This window comes from Gopherus evgoodei, chromosome 14 (assembly GCF_007399415.2).
Source record: "Gopherus evgoodei ecotype Sinaloan lineage chromosome 14, rGopEvg1_v1.p, whole genome shotgun sequence".
NCBI classification, from domain to species: Eukaryota; Metazoa; Chordata; order Testudines; family Testudinidae; genus Gopherus; species Gopherus evgoodei.
In genome coordinates, this window is record NC_044335.1 from 16,235,861 (window position 1) to 16,256,592 (window position 20,732).

Here is a 20,732-nt window from a genome sequence, read left to right on the forward strand (position 1 = left end):
GTTAATATGGCTCCTTTGAGAAGTGTACAAAGGGGTCCTAAATGCAGCAGCACCATGTCTAGAAACACTTCTCCTTAAGTTTGCTTTGACAATAATTTTCATGTCACGGTTATGGAGCTGGCTCCTCAACTATGCCCAGTACCTTTCTCCACACTAGAGGCTAGTGGCACCATAGGGCTTCTGGGTGGAAGGCTACACCTCCCGCCTCTCCTGAAGACATGGCTCGGAATGTCTCCTAGCATATGGGGGAGAATCCTCAGCTGCCTGATTAAGGCAACTTTACTCCCTTTGTGCTTCTGGAGCTGCACAAAAGGGATTTAACCAGAGACATGAGTTAATATCCGCAAAGCGCTTTGAAGATTGATACCTACTTGCAGAGGTGGTGTTGCGAAGTACTACAGCCCCCATTTCACAGCTGAGGAAACTGAGGCAAAAGGGTTACGTGGTTTATCCAGACACAAGGAAGTCAGTGGCAGAGCCAAGATTAGAATCCGAACTCACGCCTCCTTCAATTTTTTTTTTATTTTATTTATTTTACAGTGCTACAGGCACACACAGCACTTCCTGCTGGTAAATGTAAAGAGAAGGTTCCCTACCACCAGACACTTACTTACAATTAAGACTGAGGAAATAATGAAAGAAAAACACAGAAAGCACGAAGGCAAATAAAAGGAAGGGGATACAGCCCTTGCAGGGCGAAGAGAAAGAGGGAATATATCTGGTGACATCGTAGGTGGCTTCTTAAATTTCTGTAGTGAAATCAAGTTTCAGAGGAAAATTATAGGTTAACAGGCACAGCAGGAAAAGTAAGTTCAAAGCTCTGAATAAGGAGACACACACTATCACAGCTATGGGGCAAACTGCAAAGACCACAATGAGGAATGAAGAAATGTTTCAGCAGGAGCATGGCTTAAGTTAATGCATGAAGAAGGTCCAAGCGCTGAGGTATAGGCAGGAACAGAGATGTGCATGGTAAGGATAATAAGCTTGAATGTAATGGGTAGCCAGCCAAGAGGTTTGAAAAGAGGCGTGACAATGGGTTGCTTTGTCTAATATTTGCAGCCACAGAAATTCAAAGATGAGCACCTGTCAATTCAGACTGTCCCTGGATTATGTGATAAAATGGGGTTGTGCTTCCATTTTTGATTTTGGGAAAATGAACATTTCAAGGGTGGGTTTGCGGAACTGTGACCAGAGACAACGCATCTTTACCTCTTACCTCCACTGAAGCCTATAATTTGCACCAACCAAGCATACTTTTTTATACATATATTCAAGACGTGGGAGATTAAAAGCAAAGCAGCGTTTATTACATCAGGGCAATTTTGCTGATAACCTTGTTCGAGTTATAGACCCACAGCTTTGCATCTGAAAGAAGCAGAAGGCCATATGCCTGAGGAGCTGTGCAGAAGACGACACCTGGCTTACATGCTCACTTAGGGCCACATGCCCTCACAGATATATTGAGACAAGAAACAGCCAACCTCATTTCTCCTTTAGTGGGAGCAAGGAAGCCAAACAACTGAGCATTTGGACTTTGAGCTGAAGTAATAGATTATAGTATGGCTTCACTTTCAAGGCTGTACATAACTCTGCCCCTTGTAAGCTCTCTAGAAGACCACCTCTCAGTACAATGTATAAGCTTCCTTTGCTTCCCACAGTCAGGCACTGGACTCAATCAGGTGATCTGGGTTCTACTCACAGCTCTGCCACTGAATTACTGTGCTAATTCGGACAAGTCACTTTCCTGTGCCTCTGTTTCCCCATCTGTAACATATAGACGATGCTGACCCTCTTTTATTAAATGCTTTGAAACTATGCATAAAAGTAGCATAAAAGTGAGCTACATACCATTCCTCTATGTCACAAAAAATAAGACGATCCAAACTTCTGAAAGCGTTCAAGCTGTAAGGTGCACTCTTCTTTGTGAACATAGGAACTGCCAGACTGGATCAGACCTAAGGTCGCTCTAGTCCAGTATCCTGGTCTCTAATTGTGGCCAGAACAAGATGCTTCACAGGAACATGTAAGCACCCCACACAACAGGCAGACATGAAATAATCTGCCCCCCAATATAGGTCTTTCTGGAGCAGTGTCACAATCAAAAGCTAAACAAAATAATAAAACCTATTTGAAATATGAAGCAGCATTACTCAGGAAAGACTCACTTTGACTTAATAGGAGTTGGATCAGCTCCCTAAGTAAGTGGCCCAGTGGACAGGCACAGCACAAGACAGGACTCCTGCATTCTAGTTCTGACTCTGCCGATGATTCACTTTATTACCTTGAGCAAGACCCTTCACTTTTCTGTGCCTCAAGTTTGCCATTTGTAAAATGAGGACACTTTGGAAAAGGCTTTAGTATAAAATATGGATTGTATTAATTTACCATCTACATTTTCTAGCGGCCATCTGTGCAGAATATGTGTATGTGTAAAAGTAAAATAAGTAAAAGTAAAATAGATGCCCCTTACAAACACCCCAAAACTAGTATTCTGGTATATGTAAGAAGATACACCGTATTCAGACAGATGAGTAAATTATGTCATGCATATATATAACCTAATTTTTCTCTTGATAAACTAAGAAAAGGGGAAGTGTACAGAGTTTATTTTTAGTAATGTTATATTAAGACATGCTACAGCACAAGACCACGTGTGCGTAGTACAACTTAAAAACAGGTTCAAAAACATACTTTTAAAAAAAAGTGTTTACAGATTGTACCAGGATTTTATTCCAGTCCCAGGGACATGCCAGAACTTTGTAAAAAATCAGGATTTCTTAGGAACATTTTTGGTTTTCAGATGAATTTCTGATGATGTTCAGGGTTCCAAAAATATTAATAATTATACTAAACTGGGATAGGTTGCCAAAAAAACCCAAACCATTGGCTAAGAAATAATATAAAGGGCCATAGGGCACAGTGCAGGGCAATTCACTCAATTCCCACCAAAGGCAATGGGGGGTTGGGGACACTCATGTTCCTTGCAGGATTAAGGCCCCACACTGATCAGAAATGATAGGTCAAAATGAGAAAAATAAGATTCAGCTTGGGAAAAGTCCAATAATACTCTGAACACTGATGGTCAATTGGAGGGAGGTTCTGGATAGCAGTGAGAGAGAGAGTGACCTGAGGCAAGAGCAGACAGTAAACTGTGTACAAGCTTCTGGTACGACATGGCATGAAGTAAAGTGAGTAAAGTGTAAACTTCAAGTCAGAGGCTGTGGCCTGTCCCATGGTAGCATGAGGGGAGATGTGGCAGGTTTTGAGCCCCATCATCTCTGGCCCTGCTGGAATCAGCTGCCATAAAGATGAAAACCCTTCGCCACACCCCTCCTCTGACAGGGAGCACTTTAGAGGTAGCTTGTCTCAACAGTAACAGGCTAATGAAGCCAGTTCTTACCACTCATCCTCCAGCCAGGCCCCCATATCCCATCCGTTCGGGAACGTGGCCTGTTAACTGTGGAGCAGAGGCCTAGATGCAGTGCTGAGGTACTCATCCCTGCCCAGCTGCAATGAGATGGGTGGTCCCATCACAGAGACATTGCTACAAAAAGAAATATAAGTCTTGCCTGGTAAAAATTGATGCCAAAGGGTCATTAATGTGGCCTGAAAATCACTGTGGTCAAAAAACCCCAAACAAACCCATATGCTTACAGGATGGAAGGTGCACTCTGGCAATGAAAGAGTTACAAAAAACCTGGTGATTGGGGAGGTGTTAACTAGACTTTCTGGGAACATTCGATATTAGTGAATAGGGCCTGAAAGTTCCTATTCAATATGGCAAAGTTCTGCCTGCTAATGAAGGATAAAAATAGTCTGTGTATGCCTATGTGAAAGAAAACACACACACACACACACCATGGAACTGGCACTGCAGTATTGTTGGGGGATGGGCAGCTAGAAGAGAAGCTGCAGTAATCGCGGCGACTCCTGCAGGCTGAGCTCTACTGGGTAAACTACACTGAAACGCTGTGTAACAGCAACTGCCAGAGACATAGCAACTGCAATCAGCTAAACCAGAGAGAAAGGACTAGAATTTTCCAGGCAGACCAGGAAGAATCCTTTATTTCTATTGGCTAAAGGTATATGCGCACACACACACACACACACACACACATACACACACGCTGTCTCTCTTTTTTTCTGGAGACTATCTTGGTATTTTTGTTGTTGGCAAACCAGATTGTTTCAGAAGCAGCTTTAGAAAGATTTGCAGGTTAGGGTGCATCTGAACAGGAGCAATGTGGCGAAGAGGGATTAACCACCACCAAAGATGAGCTTGCAGCAATGCTGCTATTGCAGAAATACAATCGCTACACAATAACTTTTTTCCCCAAGTGTACCAGCTATGCTTCCTAGAGCATTTAGGTGCACAATTGAATTAAAAACCAAGGGCGAATAAATTATTTTTCATGCATTTTCAAACCACATTGACACTTGGACTCTGCGGCAAAATGAACGTTACAAAAAAAAGTATATGCACTGAATATATTATGAAATGGCTTTTAAAACTCTGCCCTAGAGAGAGCTTTCTGATTGCCTCCCAATGATGTAAGACATCCATAATACCTGGTAAAATACGGGTTAACTAGTCTAATTTCTGCATATAAATTCCAGCTAATAGTGTATCTGTGACACTCCGGGAAACATATTGCAGATTAATTATAGCGCTTCTCAGGTAGTTAAAGTCATTTGACCTCAGACCCTAACGCCATGCAAGCTTACTATTGTCATGTAGAAATGCACTCACACTGGCCTGTCTTATTGCTTATTTATTCACTGCTTGTTTCTGCTGAGGGAAGCCTTATTTAAGAATATGTTGAATCGTTGTCAAATTTAAGTTATGAAAGATATACACAGGCACATCTTAAGCAACTTAGCTTTGTCTGGTATGGCATTCTGTGTGAAGTCAATGATGAGCTATTAGTGATTCTCAAACTATTTTACTGATGACCGCTTTCACATAGCAAGCCTCTGAGTGCAACCCCCTTTATAAATTAAAAACACTTGTTTATATATGTAACACCATTATAAATGCTGGAGGCAAAGCGGGGTTTGGGATGGAGGTTGACAGCTTGCGACCCCCCACGTAATAACCTCGCAACCCCGAGGGTACCTGACCCCCTGTGTGAGAACTCCTGAGCTAGGTACTGTACCTCTTCAAATGTGAAACAGATCCTGTGCATATTCACTTCTTACTGAATAAAGGTATTATTAAACCAAGCAATGCATTTTTTTTTTAAAAACCCTATGACAAGACAAACCTACACTTTGAGAATCCTACCATAGAAAGGGCTTGTGCCAGAGCCATCAATTAAATCTTTTTAAAAACTACTTTTTTTGGGCCCCAAGTGGTCAAATAATAGTGAATGGCATTAACTCTTTAAATGCAGTGAGGCTTACAGGTTGCTAGTCAATGGACTGTTTAGGAGTTTGATAGACTGCATATTCCAAGTAGAGATAAGGTGGGTCAGGTAATATCTTTTACTAGACCAACTTCTGTGGGTGAGAGACACAAGCTTTCGAGCAACACAGAACTCTTCTTCAGGTCTCTCTAATATTTTGGGATTGACACGACTACACCTACATTGCATATTCCAAGTGCAAACACATTTACATGGTTACTGCATGACTGCAGAATTCCATGTAAAATATTAATCACACAAGGTTTGCGCCATAGCTTGCAGCCAGTCCTCTTTCTACAATACACGACCCTCAGCTTCCAGATATAAACAGATTTTTTTTGTTTCCCAACGTGAGTACAACTGCAGAAGAAGGCTTAGATTTTTGTGGTAAGTACATAACAGGTAGCATGTTAACAAGAAACCTTACACAGAGTCTGGAATATATTGAGTTATATCATGCCCTTCCAAGCACCTGCACTGCAAAATGCAAGCTAACTTACATGAGACATCTTATTTAATATTTTGCATTCATAGTTCCAAAACAAGAAAACAGGCTACTCAAAAACAGTTTGTTGCCCAATTTGCTATCCAAAATTGCATTTGTTCTTCAAATCCTTGCCGAAGGCTTATCGACATCCAATACAAATGCAAGAACAAACTCGATAGCATAGGATGGGGTTGCAATGATGCATGGTATCACTTCCAGGTTCATAGCAGCATCACTGAGGTTATTACCTAATTATACTGCTCATTCTGATCGTCTTTTCAGCACCATAGTGAAAATACTAAAATTCAAAGAAAAAAATAGGTCACCCATAATCACAGTGCCTAAAAACACACAACATCCCTCGATTACTCCTAAAGGATCCCTTTACCTCAGCACATACCATCAAATATTTCAAGTGGAACAAATTCATTAACTTGTAAACATGACTTAACTAATTGAAAGGCACAGAAACCTAGAGCATTGTTAAATCACTTCTAGCAGGCACTGTATTGTGTGTTAATATTTGCCATCTGCTTATGTTGTATCTTTACCACAAGAAAAAATGATGGATGTTGAGGAAAGGCACTTAAAAAAACCCAAACTTGGCCTCTCATCTATTTATTTATTTTTCACACACACACACACACGGAGAAAAGAACCAGGGTGAAACTGCCTTTTCAGCTATTGCTGCTTTATAGTAACTACACAGGAAAATTCACAAAAGGAGAAAGAAAAAGGAAAGCACCCGTGCACGCTTGATACTCCAGACAGCAAGAAATTTGCCTCAGGGAGAAGCACTGTGAAAAAGGGTGGGGGAAGGGCAACTTTCTGGGAGAGACTGTGTGTGTGTGTGTGCGCGCGTTGGAGGCGGGGGAGAGAATTGCTAGGCATTACGACTCCTACAGGCTTAAGCAGAGCAAGCACCTTTCCTGCAACAACATTACATCATAGGCAGAACTGCTTGCAGACCACAGAAAATGGCCATAATCCCCAGCCAAGAGCAGATTCCAGCAGACACAACATTCCTCCACTCTGGGTGCCTGGAGACTTTAAATAATTTTTCAGCTCCTACAATGGGAAACTTTTTTGTTTTTTAAGGAAATAGATCAGTCAAACTTCTTATCCCTATGACACATCAAGGTGCTTGCTCTCTGTAGCATGGGCAAAGACATGGAAAGTATTAGGGTAAGAGTGAGTTTTGTTTTAATCTCAACAAAAAATGTCCTTTGACGCTTAATGTACTTTACGTGGACTTCAAAACCTGCATGGAGTGTAGTATCGTCAATACTCTGCCAGGCTGATCTCCCTCTAAAACACTTAGGCAGTTAGGTGCCACAGCGATGGGTGCTATAGAAAAATGATAGATCGGATGCAGAGCTCATCAAGGAGTAAACATTCCTGAAGTTAACTGCCACAAGGAAAGATTCTCATAATGTCTTACGAGCAACAAGATCCTTCGAAACACTCTGATTCCTTCTAAAATCTGTGTATATTAAAGAGTGGCTCATAAAAGTTCTGGACTGACAGTTCTGGAGTCTGAAGTTTTCTATCAGTAGGCCAGGTGCATTATGGGCAGCAGCAGGGTAAACTTCCCCTTATCAATGGGTCATAACCCTGACCTCAAGAGACCATCTCTAAAACATGCCTCTCTTCTGTGGCTGGCTGCCACTGAGGAGGACAACTACTAGCACAATATATGGTGGTGATTTCTGTGATGTGGATGCTCATCCACTGGAAATTGGATTATGACCCACCAAGCTCCTTTCATGCAGATCACCAAATGACCACTGGACACCAACCCTGGCTCCCAGGGGGCTTCCTCTGGGGATGCTCAACCCCACCTCGGCTCTGCCCCAACCCCGCCCCCACCCATGCCCCGTCTCTTCTTGCCCCCACTCCACCCCGCCTCTTCCTGCCCAGTTCCACGCCCTCCCCCAAACACACCCCATGCCTGCTCCTCCCCTTCACTCCCAGCGCTTCCTGCACGCCACATAACAGCTGATATGTCAGCGCTTACATCCCACACACTCCCCTGGTTGGTAACTCTGACAGACAGGGCAGCTACCTGCAAAATCTATGGGAGACCATATCGTATTAAGAGTATGAATGGTTTATGTATCATTGTGGGCAGGGATTACATGCACTCTAAAAATAAAAGGGAATGATTAAGGCAAATCACTCAGGTTATAGCACTTCCAGAGAGGTAACACTTCCTGGGGAGGCTTGTATGTTCTAGTTCAGAATAGATTCTCCGGAGACCAACAGACAGAGAAGAGATTTTGGGACTTAAACTGATTCGGGGCCTTCATTCTGGTTCCTGATCTGAAAGACTGATATGGCCTTGTAACCACAGGGAAAACCCAACTGTGGGGTTTGAAGGACCGGCACCTACCAGAGCCCTGTGCTGGAGTTGAGGGAACCGGTGGTAAGCTTTTTAGCATACATGTAAGTTCTTTTGTTTTTATATGCCTTCTCTGTGTTAATGCTTTTTACTGTCAGAAAAAATGTGCTTGCTTAGAAAGAGCTGTGCGGTAAATTGTAACTGCTGGCAACATGCTGGTCGTAGCCTTTGGTGAGAGAGCAAAGCACAGGCACTGACCTTTTAGGCAGACTGGCTTGCTGGGGATATCAATATAGATCAGGGAGCTGTAAAGCCTTAAAACCCCCAGTCACAAAGGAGTGAAATGGGGATCTCCACTCAGCAGAGGTGATGGCTGGGAGCCAGAAACCTTTAAGTGGGTGCCCTCAAGGGACCAAGGAAGAGGAAATACAGGTGCCATTATCTTGAAACTGTGACAGTAGTGACAAAGTCACTGCAGGGAATCTGAACCCGTGACCTATGGCTGAAAAACTCTATATCCCATTACCAGTCCTCAAGACCCTACAGGTCTCCAAAAGACTGCAAAGTAACTCAATTTCTATGGTGTTCCATAAACATGATCATTCAAATATTATCCACCACAAAATGAGATGTTGATAAAATGTCATTTATCTGTGATCTTACTCTGAACTACTGGAAAAGTTAATCAAAATAACATCTTGCAAACAAAACAAAACAGTACTCACCAAGATAAGGAAGCAAAAGCCAGCCTATGCAAATAACTAAAAAGAGAGGAGGACAATTTCTGAATGTTATTCATGCTACAATTGCTAGAATGCAAAGACATTTTTGGAAGTAGAAGAGGCTTCCTATTTCTACACCAGATCACTCAATAACCTTTCTTCTCCACAAATAAAATGTAGGCATCTCTTGAACTCGTTTAGAGTGTCTACCATTTCAGTCACCCTCACTGTTGGTGGATTCCAGATGTTTATGAGCTTGAGAGAAGGCATCTTATTTTAGTCCCCTCTTTATTGCCCTCTTCCTCATTTTTAGACTGGCAGAGTTTTCTGAACCCCTTTGCCAGTATTGGGGGAAAAAAGTCTAATTGATTTTGTTATCCCTTTCATAATTTTGAAAATTTACTATGCAAATTGATTGTTCAGCAGGGGACAATTTTGAGTCTAGGAGAAATAAGAAAAGTCAATCAGGACATATTTCATATTATGAAGAGAAAAGTCCTATTTTCAGAAGTAAAGTGGGCCAAATTCATCCTAGATATAAGTCCTGATATTAAAGGAGTTACAACACGGATGATTTTGCCCCAGGTTATAAAGTAAACTAAACCATTCAGTTGCCTATAATCTTTCTTTGCTTTCAGAGTCATTTCAGGTTTCATTCTTAACAAGGCTATAGCCTTTACCAGGAAAACTGACTCAAAGAAACAATCACTATGGAACACACGGTGAAAAGCCACCGTTAGGATCTAAACTGCAACAAACATAACAATTTCTAAAAAGAACAGCATTCAAATAGTCTGTATGTGTGTATTGAGTGGGGGGAGGGCTGTTTTTTTTTTGTTTTTGTTTTTAAACAACTTCAGGAAAGTTTCACCACCACTGGTACTCTGCTTCAGAAGGCAGATAGCACAATATTGTAAAATCACATTTTTAAATGGATTTCCTGTTTGTTTACTTATCTACCTATGCACATTGCACCTTTGTCCTTTTTTCTAATACATCTTACATTCACAGACAAGAACACAACAATTTTCCAAATCTGGGTCCTGAACAAAAATTAAAAGTGATGGAGGCATGAATAAATACAGAAAACCAGGAGCAATTATTCAAGTAATTCAGCAACAGAGGAGATGCCTGGACCTGAAAAGGAGTCTCTCTGTCTATACCAGAGCCTCCCACTGAGAGCCAGTGACATCAGAAATAAACTGACAAAATGCCTTTGGAAGGGGGTGTGTGCCCAAGAAAAGTCAGAATGTCTAAGTGGTAGCGCTAAGCCACTGGGAAATGGAGGAAATAGTGTGTGGGGAGTTAATTGGACGTGTGTGAGGTAGGGGGAGGGGAGACAGGAAGGTTGTAAAACTCCATAAACCAGATCATGCCACAGGGGTAAAGTAAGAGCCCAGTTTTACTAGTAGCAAAGCTATAGAATCCATATTCTCCAGAATGTACCTGCATTGAGATTATATTATTCTTCTATTGGCATAGCTGCCCTCCTTAGCTTAACGTACAAGAAACTCTTGAGGTGGCTGAACTCTGTGTTGTCTGTGTTTTGTTATATCCTATCATTGTTTGTCTTTCTGGTCTTGTGATATGCCCGTTTTTGAGAGCCTATGCTTTATAAATCCAATAGTCCTTTTGGAGGGTAACATTATTAGCAAACATAAGACGATAATCACCCTGCATTAATAATGGATCACTGTACATTCTTTATGGGGACCAGGCTATACATGATTTGTACAGTACTTAATTACAGCTGTGCCCTCTGACTTATATGCTATGTCTTATGTTCATGATATTTAATTATAAAAATATCCATATCAATTACTACTGTGAGAGCTCAAATTTAGAGCCTGATCCTGCAAATAATATGACCTTATGAGTAACTTCATTGTCCCAGCTATACACATATTTAAAGTTATTTTCATTTGAAAGTGTTTATGCAGGATCAGAGTATTATTTTTTCAGGCTTCCCTCATATAGGATTCTTCCTAACGAAACAAAAACCACGCTTCTACCAAGTGGCCAGGGAACATAAACTGATTTACAAAGGAAGTCACTTCTGTTTGCACATCACTTTAGAATAATATAGGCATGTAATTTGGAGGGGGCAGGCAGGCATTGCCCACCCAAACTGCAAGTCTGAGGCAAGGGCGGAATTTGCCCTCCACCCCACATGTGGCCTCACTGGCCTGAGTAGAGCTGCCCCCCCAAATACAGAAGTCAAACTACACCTTTAGGATAGTGTCACGTAAAACCAGACGTTCCATTTCAACATTATTTCAATGCATCATGCCAAGTCTGAATATAGAAATTATTGTAAATGGAATACTGAGAGTTAGGATCCCCAATTTTATTCTCAGCTTTGCCACTAACTCAGTGTTTTCTAGGGCTTAATCTCATTCATTTATAAAATGGGTAGAACATTCACCTGTTTCATTAAGCTCCTGTATTTAGCTTGTTCATTTTTTGTAAAATGTAAGAGATCCTCAGATGAAAAATGCAATATATTGGGCCAGGCAGACAACAAGCCTCATGAAAGGAGAATCTTGAAACTAACGTACAAGACTGAGATTTATGACATACATGTTTAATTCCAGACTTTGCCATAGATTTTGTGTGACCTGGGGCAAATCGCTTAATCTTTCTGTGCCTCAATTCCTCATCTGCATGGTGGATAACAACATTTCCCTTCTCTCATCTTTTGTCTCTCTGGTCTATTTATATTGTATGCTCTTTGAGGCAGGGACTATCCCTTACTATGGGTTAATAAATACAGTGCCTAACAAAATAGGGCTGCTATCTTGGTTGGGGCCTTTAGGCCCTAGAGTATTAATAAAATAAAATTAATAATAATAATCTAGAAATATCTAAAGACAGAATCAGTTCAAAAGGGAAAATTTTGTGCCAATTCAGAGTTATGCAAACACCTCCATTGGGCACACTTAAAATTATGCCTTTATAAGGCAGAGACCACAATTTCTATGCACAGTTCTCTGAGGAAACTCCATTATAAAATGTAACAGGAACTGGTGGAATATTCAATGCTGGGAAGAAAATAACCCACAGAAATATGGTAAAGCAAAGTTTCCATGCAAGTTCACCACTAGCAAGAAAGTGCTCTCAGGGAACAACAACATAATATGTTGGGGTGAAAAAATCTCAGGTGCTATTTGCAGCATGTTTGTGCATGTCAACAAGACTTCACCAGGATGCAGATGGCTCCAGGGAAAAGAGTGGAAATTAATGAAGGAAAATGAAATAACCCAAGAGACCTAGAAATAGTGGATATATACATCCCATTTCCAGTACAGCAAAAATACCCATAATTATTTCTGGGAATAACTAAAAAGGGATTCTGTTGATTACTACTACAGGTAATAAATACGTACACGCTCTAGCTGATGTCAGTACAGTATAAATTATGCTGCTCAGAGGAGTGAATAAATCACTCCCTAAGCAAAATAAGTTGCACCGACCTAAGCACCACGGTCCGGACAGCTTCTCCCGATGACACAGCTATCGTCACTTCCCAGGGCATAATGAAGTCGACAGAAGAGCTCTCTGTAGCAGCGCTACTGTGGTGCAGCTGCGCTCCTGCAAGCTCTGTAGCGTAGTCATAGCCTAACTTAACGGCACCTCTTCTCAATATGCTGCTCTCTGCCCTCAGGGAACTCAAACTGAAGACACAGCAGTTCGGTTTAGTTAGGCTGAGTTTTTTAAAGTAAGTAGGGCAGCACAGGTTTCATGAGTCGGGGACTGAACCATTACAGAAGGAAGAGCTAAGTGAGTATTTTATACATGCAGTTTTAGAATGCAGAGAGTATCTAGCCTAATTAACAATGGAAACAGAGGGTAGATCCCCAGATGAAGAGAGGAAACGTAACTGCTAAGAGACGAGGAATCAGGTACAGTTCAAGGCACCACCTTCTGTTTCCCCCAGAAGGCACGCATGTGCACAGCTGAAATGTATGACATGCAGATGCTTAGTCAACAGTGCAGCAGTAGCCACTGCTTGCTGCATTCCTCAGAGCAGCAGCCAATAGGAACCCAAGGCAAGGGGGAATATCCACCTCTTACTTTCCCTGGAACAAGCTATGTCTCTTCTCTGCAGCAGCCAATTCACTTTAATTCTGCACAGAGCAATGTTCTAAGTGGAATTTATAACCCCACAAAAAATTATCATCAAAGCCTAGTAAACCACTCACTGTGAAGCCTATTTAAAGCTCAACAATAAACACCAATAGATTAACTGATACAAAGCACCTCCGGAACTCAATAAGTACAGAGGTGGGGTTTCCACCTTCTGTCACAGATCATACTTGTTTGTTTGTTTTATTCAGTCTCATAAAAGCTATATATGTAGCCAGGAGTTCGAGACTTTATTGGGTAATACACAAATACAGAGCAGAGCAGGGTGCTAACCAGGATAGCATTCACCTAGATAAGAATTTTCCTACCAGTTTTTATTTATTCATTATATTTCAGTGCCTGCATTTTGCTACAGTAACTGTTCAGGCCTTTAGGTTAAGATTTTCAAAACTAGGAGCCTAAAGCTAAATTTCTAAATCCATATTTAGGCACCTGTCTGCTTTTCAAAAGTGCTGAGCACCCAACACATCCAGTAGGTTCAGTAAGAGCTGATGGGTGTTCAGCATTTTTGAAAGTCAGGCAGGTGCCTAAATATGGACATAGGAGCTTAACTTTAGGGTCCTAGTTTAGAAAATCTTGGCCTTCCTTGCTCTCTCTGTGCCCCTTTCCCCTATGCTATGTAATACAAATGAAGGAAAAAGATTAATCAATACTTAGCCCCTTCCACTCAAGGATCTCCCAGGAGATCAGGATCATTATCTTCAGAAATTAAACTAGGGCACAAGAAGTGAAGTGTCTTGCCCCAGGATACCCAGAGAGTCAGTGGCAAAAGCAGAGGTAGAACACGAGTCTCTTGACTCCCAGTCTTAACTTAGACCGTGCCTTCAGTGAGTCTAATATGAAGGGGAAAGGACACTGGAAAATGTGATCTTGACATATATTAAACATACACCATCCAGTTACATTTTAAAGGAGATCTACAAAAATTATGACATGACAAGTACCAAGGAGGTGAAATGTAAGCAACTGATAGGGGAAGGGCTTCTTATTCTGGCAGTTTATAACCTTGTTTTTGTTAATATTAATTCTCCGGAAATCAATCAGAACCTCAGTCCCGTAATGGGGAGAAAGCTCTCCTAGACAGACAGAAGAGCTCAATCTCCTGATCCTTTTGAGCAGTGGCCTTTCTGTTCAAAGAAGCATATTACTGCCACTGGTAACTACCTTTGTGGATACTTGCCAGCCAGAATCTGGACTGAGCCCACCAACCCATTTCACATAGGCAACCACAAAAATAACTGTAACCCTGGAATCTCTATCTTAGACACTTAAATCATTGCAGTGGCAATGGCTCATAGGCACTAGCAAGGTGGGCTGAGCTTGACCTGATGATGTAGCACAAAGTAAACTTCATCTCCCATTATCAACCCCTGAGCCACTTTTCCAACAATAGCATTTAGAAAACCATTCTCCCTCTCAGGCATCAGAAAAAAGTTGGTTAGCCCATCAGTTGAAGAGATGAATGAAGACTAAGTTAATCAGCTCCTGTTCTAAAGATAACATTACAATTCTAATGGAAAGGAAACTGCCTGTTTTATTCTACCCAGTCTAATGAGAAATTCTGATAATTCATAGAAGGAAAGCATCATCAAGAATTATCATGCTCCTGACAACTGGTATAAATATATCTCTAATATTAACTTGAAGCTGTTATTGCAAAGAAAATGAAAGAGCATTAATTCCTGCAAGGGATCTGCGCTCGCTGCTTGAAAGTGCAATGGAAAGCCAAATACTAATGATGCTGTAGGCATGGAGTTATGAGTAAGTGAGAAGAAAGCAAGGAAAAATAGGAATGTTCCTCTCTGTATATTTTAAAGGGACACTATCAACTAAAGTCAGATAAACATGTTTGCTTACAATGTCATTAACATAACCGTACATTATGACTTGTAAAGGAATATTTTAAATGAGCTTGTGCCTGTTTTGCTTCTTTATGATGGATAATCAAATCCTGAAAGGAGTTTTTAATTTTTTTTTTTAAACTTTAGAAATATCATGAATGTCAACTCCAATCTTCCCAGGTTTTAACGGAGCACCTCTGGGATGTTAATGCAGAACTCTTACAGCCTAAAGGGCTCGTGGCCTCAGATCTTTAGCAAGAGCTTTATTTATCTAAAATATTAGACACTAGAGTTTAATAGGTCTTAACAAAATACAATTTTATTGAAATAATTTTTAAAATCCAATTTACTTTCTAATATTTTATGCTTTTTTCCTTTTCTGCATTTGTCTCAGCTTTGACTATGTACATTGATCAAATTAATTTCACTTTCAAAAAAATATATAGTTGGTTTCACTTTCAGATTCCCAATGCTGCAATATTTGGACACGGAGCATTTACTGGTTTTTTTTAAAAGCAACTGTTTCCATGGGATTTAATAAAAAGTCATGGAAATATTTCTATTGGTTTTAAATCTTGTAGACAACAGGGGATGTTGTGATGGCCAGAAGTATAACTAGGTTCAAAAAAGAATTAGATAAGTTCATGGAGGGTAGGTCCATCAATGGCCATCAGCCAAGCTGGTCAGGGATGCAACCCCATGCTCTGGGTATCCCTAACCCTCTGACTGCTAGAAGCTGGACATGGATGGAAGAGAATGGATGACTCAATAAATTGCTGTGTTTTGTTCATTCCCTCTGAAGCATCTGGCATTGGCCACTACCGGAAGACAGGACACTGGGCTAGATGGACCACTGGTCTGATCCAGAATGGCTATTCTTATGTTCTTAATTATTTTACAGTGAAGCTGAATCTGAACAAAAGTTTCCCTTTAAAATGGTGTGTTTTGGTTTTCTAAAGTGTGAGTGATAAGGAATTGCATCAAATGCAAATATTGTAGCCAATGGCTTTTACTTTCCTTCAATATATTTTCAAAACCACTTCTATCCTTGTTTCCACATGCTAAATGTGGTTTTGGCTGTGAGTGAAGGAATATATTTTGTATCAAAGCTCTAGCGGCTGTAGCGTGGTTTTGAATTCCCACAGTATTGCTCTGGCAGGCCAGCTACTAATGGAATCACACGCTGAAGAGGGTTTTCAGTATTGCTAGCCCCAAACATTCAAAAATAATGAGTCAGGCCATCCCGAATAATTTTGGCTTAAAAACCTGAGATTTTAAAAAATAGTAAGTGTTGGCTTCTTTATATTTGCTTACTGAGATATGGGGGGGGGGCCTTTAGGGTAACAATTTCAAACTTTTCTCTACAACCATAAAAAGTCTCAAAACTTTTTTTTTTCAATGAAAGCTGTAAAAGTAATTCTCACATAATCAAATGAATTCAGGAGCAAGGGCTTTTAGAAAGACATCAAATACTACAAGATCCTTGATAAAAGTGTAAGAGTTGGCAATACAGGGTTTTGATCCACTGAAAGAAAGAGATGGTATTGATTCTTTATAACCAGAACTCTGACATTTTCTAAAATACAATTCTCCTGTCTCCTCTGGATGGTGGAAGAGACCCATTCAGCCCAGGGCACAGGTGAAATCTTTAGATAAAAGGTATGAAATGTATCAAAAACCAACGAGCTTCTCCCTTACAGAGCCCAACCTCTACTTTTCTTCTGCAGAGTGTATGGACTTCACAAGAGAAGGCATTTCTTTTGCTCTGTAATTTCCAAGTGAGCTCTTTCAGTGTGACATTATATTTTGCAATCTGTCAGTTTTGTACAGCAATGTATATTTATAATTGATGTAAAATCGTTTACACGGTTGCCTGCAAGATATGTTCTATAAATTGCTAAATGGAGAACTATTGAAAATTATATGTAATGGACAGTTTAAAGAAGCAGGAAAAAAGAAGGAATGGGAAACACAAAGAACTAAGAGTACTGCTCAAATAAGAGTGCTGCAAATTTTGGAAGTATTTTAACCCGTTCTGAAATCACTAGTAAAACTATTTCCTACACTGTGTGAGAGAGAGAGATTGCACATATACACCCAGAGAACGTGGTAGAAGAGGAAAAGAACATGGAGCAAGTTTAACTCCATTTTTGACACAGCCATTGGAGATACTATCCACTCAGAAGAACCTGCACATATAGGACTCCAATATTCCGTACAAATACTTAGGGTCACAAATTGCTTCAGATTGTTTTTCTGAAGGTTCATAAAGCAAAAATAAAGAAGCATCTTCTATATTCATCCTGCTTAGAGGGAAGGATTATAATAAATCCTGTAAAACAGTAACAAAAACTAGTATGCAGCCAAACATCTACTGCTCCTAACTCTATGACCAGAGCTCTGTCCTTGTAGAGCTTTTCAGCTTATGGCGACAGAGATGCTTAACAGTTCAGCGAGGCCAGAGCGACACACCTGCAGAGTTCTTACATGCCATACAGGCAAGAACCCAGATTGCTCATTCTTCCCACCTATAAGGAACTCGGGTACAAATTCTTATCTCCCAGCTGTTATTCTCATCCTCCAGCTCCAATCCAGACACAGGTCCCCGTTCCTGGAGAAGAAGGGTAATCTCATGCAGAATCACAGATGCAGAAAACCAACAATTTAACAAGTTGCCATGCAGCGAATGGTACCAGTCCTGGAGGGAAGAGCCTAAACTAACAATATGCATGGAGGAACCAAAACCCTGTTATTGCTGCTGCACCTTGGGATACAGTAGCAAAGAGTGAGAAGGAGATTTTCCTTGCACTTTACAGTGTGTATATTTAATTTAAAAGCAGGGAAACAATAGGTGGAATGCACCATCTATTCCAGACCAGAGAAAGAGGAAAAGCCTGATTTTATTTTAGAGAAATTTCGTCAGTGCAACCCCAGCTCTTTTTCTTCATGGGTCTGAGTAAATCTGGGCAGCCTGCCATTCAGAACCAGCCAAACACGTTAAACCTGCCTGTGACACCCACCCACGTTGCAGGATCCCACCTTCTCTATCCTTGAAGGTCTCATCACAGGATTCAGCTACTCAGGATGCTCCCCTGTTGCACCTTGGCTGCTGTAAATTTCAAGTCTCACTCAGTGTGGGTGTGGGGGTTAAGGAGGTGGTAATCCCAGATCATACACATTTGTCATTCAGTGGCAACAGGGTCCCCAGCACACAGAACTGCCAAATTTGCTGGGTTACTGCAATGGGATCTTCCAGAATGGACAAGAGGGAGTGATGAACCATTGGAAGGTGGCAGAGATACAGGGAGCTGCTAAAGTGCAGGAAGAAGGAAATGGCAGTTTGGAGCCTTGGATTTCAGACAAGGGTTGAAGTGGAAAAAAAAAAGTGGTACTCTCTGAAATTCCCACTTGAGACACCAAAACGAGACTCCACTGACAGCTCATCTTCATAGTAAAACAGTCCCTATCATTTCCTGCATGCTTCAATCAAAGTGATTTATTTTATACAGACATGTAAATTACTGACATTAGGATTCAGAGTTAACAACCCATTGAAACCTGTTGTTCCAAGCTGTCTGCAAACTCAAGCAGGGATCACTAAGTCAGTTACACTCACTTCATATTTTGAAAGTCTTCTTTGCAACCACAAGACAGCTAGGGACTTTTCATTTAGAGTATGCTTTCTTTCTTTTTTTTTTTTTTAAAGTGCCCAGATAAAAGAACAAGTTCGCCATGACCCAGCCCAATTTGACTTCTGGATGCAGAAAGAGAGAACATCAATGTTTTCCCAGCTATGTATATTTTGCTGAATGTTCATGTTTCCCTACCATTAATATCATTATTATAGGTGGAACTGATAGTGTCACCCATAGTTAAGGTTGCTCAACACTTCCCATTATAAGAACTTGTTGCCAGTTGCTTATAATTTACCAAATTTTAACCATTCTGACTGAAATTTTCCAAGCTGTGTTATCTGCATCAGGCTGTTTTTTTCTTTGCTTGTTTTTTTGTGTGTGTGGGGGTAATAATAGCAAAAATGGTTCATCCATTTCATCAAATGAAATCAGAGCAAAAGATGTTCCTTCGCCCATGTTAAAAAAATGCTTAGAACCATTGAGAAGCTCTTGTGCCTCCATGTTTTGGAGGAGGGATTTGAAATTTGTCCGGGCAGGTCATGCTGGTGACAGGGATGTTCCAGTGAGAATCTGATCAAGTTATAAGCTTCTGAACAATCACAGTTCACGCATGCTCAGCAGAGATTTGTTAGAGTTTGGCATGCTCTGTCCCCTGAGAGCTCCCATGTGCTGACCAGACTCTGTACATGCCATTCCCACAGCATGATTGGGCACGCTCCATCCTAGCGTGGCAGGGACTAAGCAGGACTTACCCTGTAACCGCAGGTGCCAGGGGCTGCTGTGGCACTGATCCCAGAAACTGAAAGCAGGCAGACTGTCCCTCTTGTGCTCTCAGTGCTGCCCTGGCTGGCATACAGGCAGCATGGAGAGGGGGAGGGATAGCTCAGTGGTTTGAGCCTTGGCCTGCTAAACCCAGGGTTGTGAGCTCAATCCTTGAGGGGACCATTTAGGGATTTGGTGATTGAATTGAGGATTGGTCCTGCTTTGAGCAGGGGGTTGGATTAGATGACCTGCTGAGGTCCCTTCCAACTCTAATATTCTATGACCTTTCTGCTGGGAACACAAACTGGACCAGAAGGAGAGGTAGATGAAGCAGATTATGACAAGCAGCCTGATGGAGGAAGACTGGGAGGGCAGGGGATATTGGGACAGGCTGACAAGGAGACTGGGTGCTGGAGGGAGGGAACTGGGAGCATGCAGGACACGAGAGGACAGATCAAATGAGAAGCCAAAGAGGATGGAGATGGCGACTGGAACTAGCAGGGGAAGGAGACTGGGAGCTAGAGGGTGTGGGGTGGGGGGAAGGGAAGACTGGGATGAGGAGCTGGAACAGGAAGAGGAAAAGAAAGGAACAAGACAGCACTGGCGCACACAGACAGGTTTGGAGGGGAGGGGAGGAGAGAAGAGGGTGCCTGGAAAGGAAATCCAGCTTCCTGAGTCTCAACATTCCTCTGTTGTCAGTACATATTACTGAAACCCACTGGCAAAGAGCATGTGCCTCATCCCCCTCTACTGCTGGTTCACAGAGGATGACAAGTCTATGGAGAGGATGTAATTTCAACACAAGATGCTTACAGAGCATCTTTCATCCCAAGTTGATGTACAAATTCTACAAACTATATGTGTGTGTGTGTGCACGCACACACACAGGGGAATAGTTCCATTCACCCCCCCACCAAATGTGGACATCTCTCAGATTTAACACAAAAGCTATTTAACCCACAGCAACACCACACAACAGCTTAGAAAAGGACTTCTTAGCTACTCAATTTCACAACAAGAAATAACAACAATTGTTCTGTTGTGTTGGTTACTTACAATCAATTATCCAGTGTAATGTTTACAACACTCCCCGGAAATATCAAACCTTCTGTCTAGGCCATGCTGGTGGTGGGAAGGTGGTGTCAAAAATACTCCACTTTCCCCATGTGCTATAAACAGCTTTTAAACACTCACATTTTTAAAAGACGGTATAGCTGCAAACTGAAGTAGTTTGCGAACAGCATGAGACACAGTGCTGTGGTTTCCCTCCGCTTGAAGCACTTGTTCTTCTAGAAAAGAGACATGGCGTCCAACCATTTTAACAAATGCCTGTGAAGGGACAGAAAAAAAATCTAATGAGAATTACTAGCATCTGCACACTGGTTTTCAA

General features: G+C 41.4%; 1 protein-coding gene across 3 annotated transcripts in view; it reads right to left on the reverse strand.

Annotated features, from left to right (window-relative positions):
* The window catches only part of BCAS4 (breast carcinoma amplified sequence 4), a 64,966-nt gene that overhangs the window by 12,441 nt on the left and 31,793 nt on the right, over positions 1-20,732 (reverse strand). For all 3 annotated transcript variants that reach the window (XM_030533733.1, XM_030533734.1, XM_030533732.1), the window contains one exon: positions 20,537-20,671. In XM_030533733.1, the coding sequence (XP_030389593.1) occupies positions 20,537-20,671 (135 nt within the window). The remainder of the gene's footprint in view (positions 1-20,536; positions 20,672-20,732) is intronic.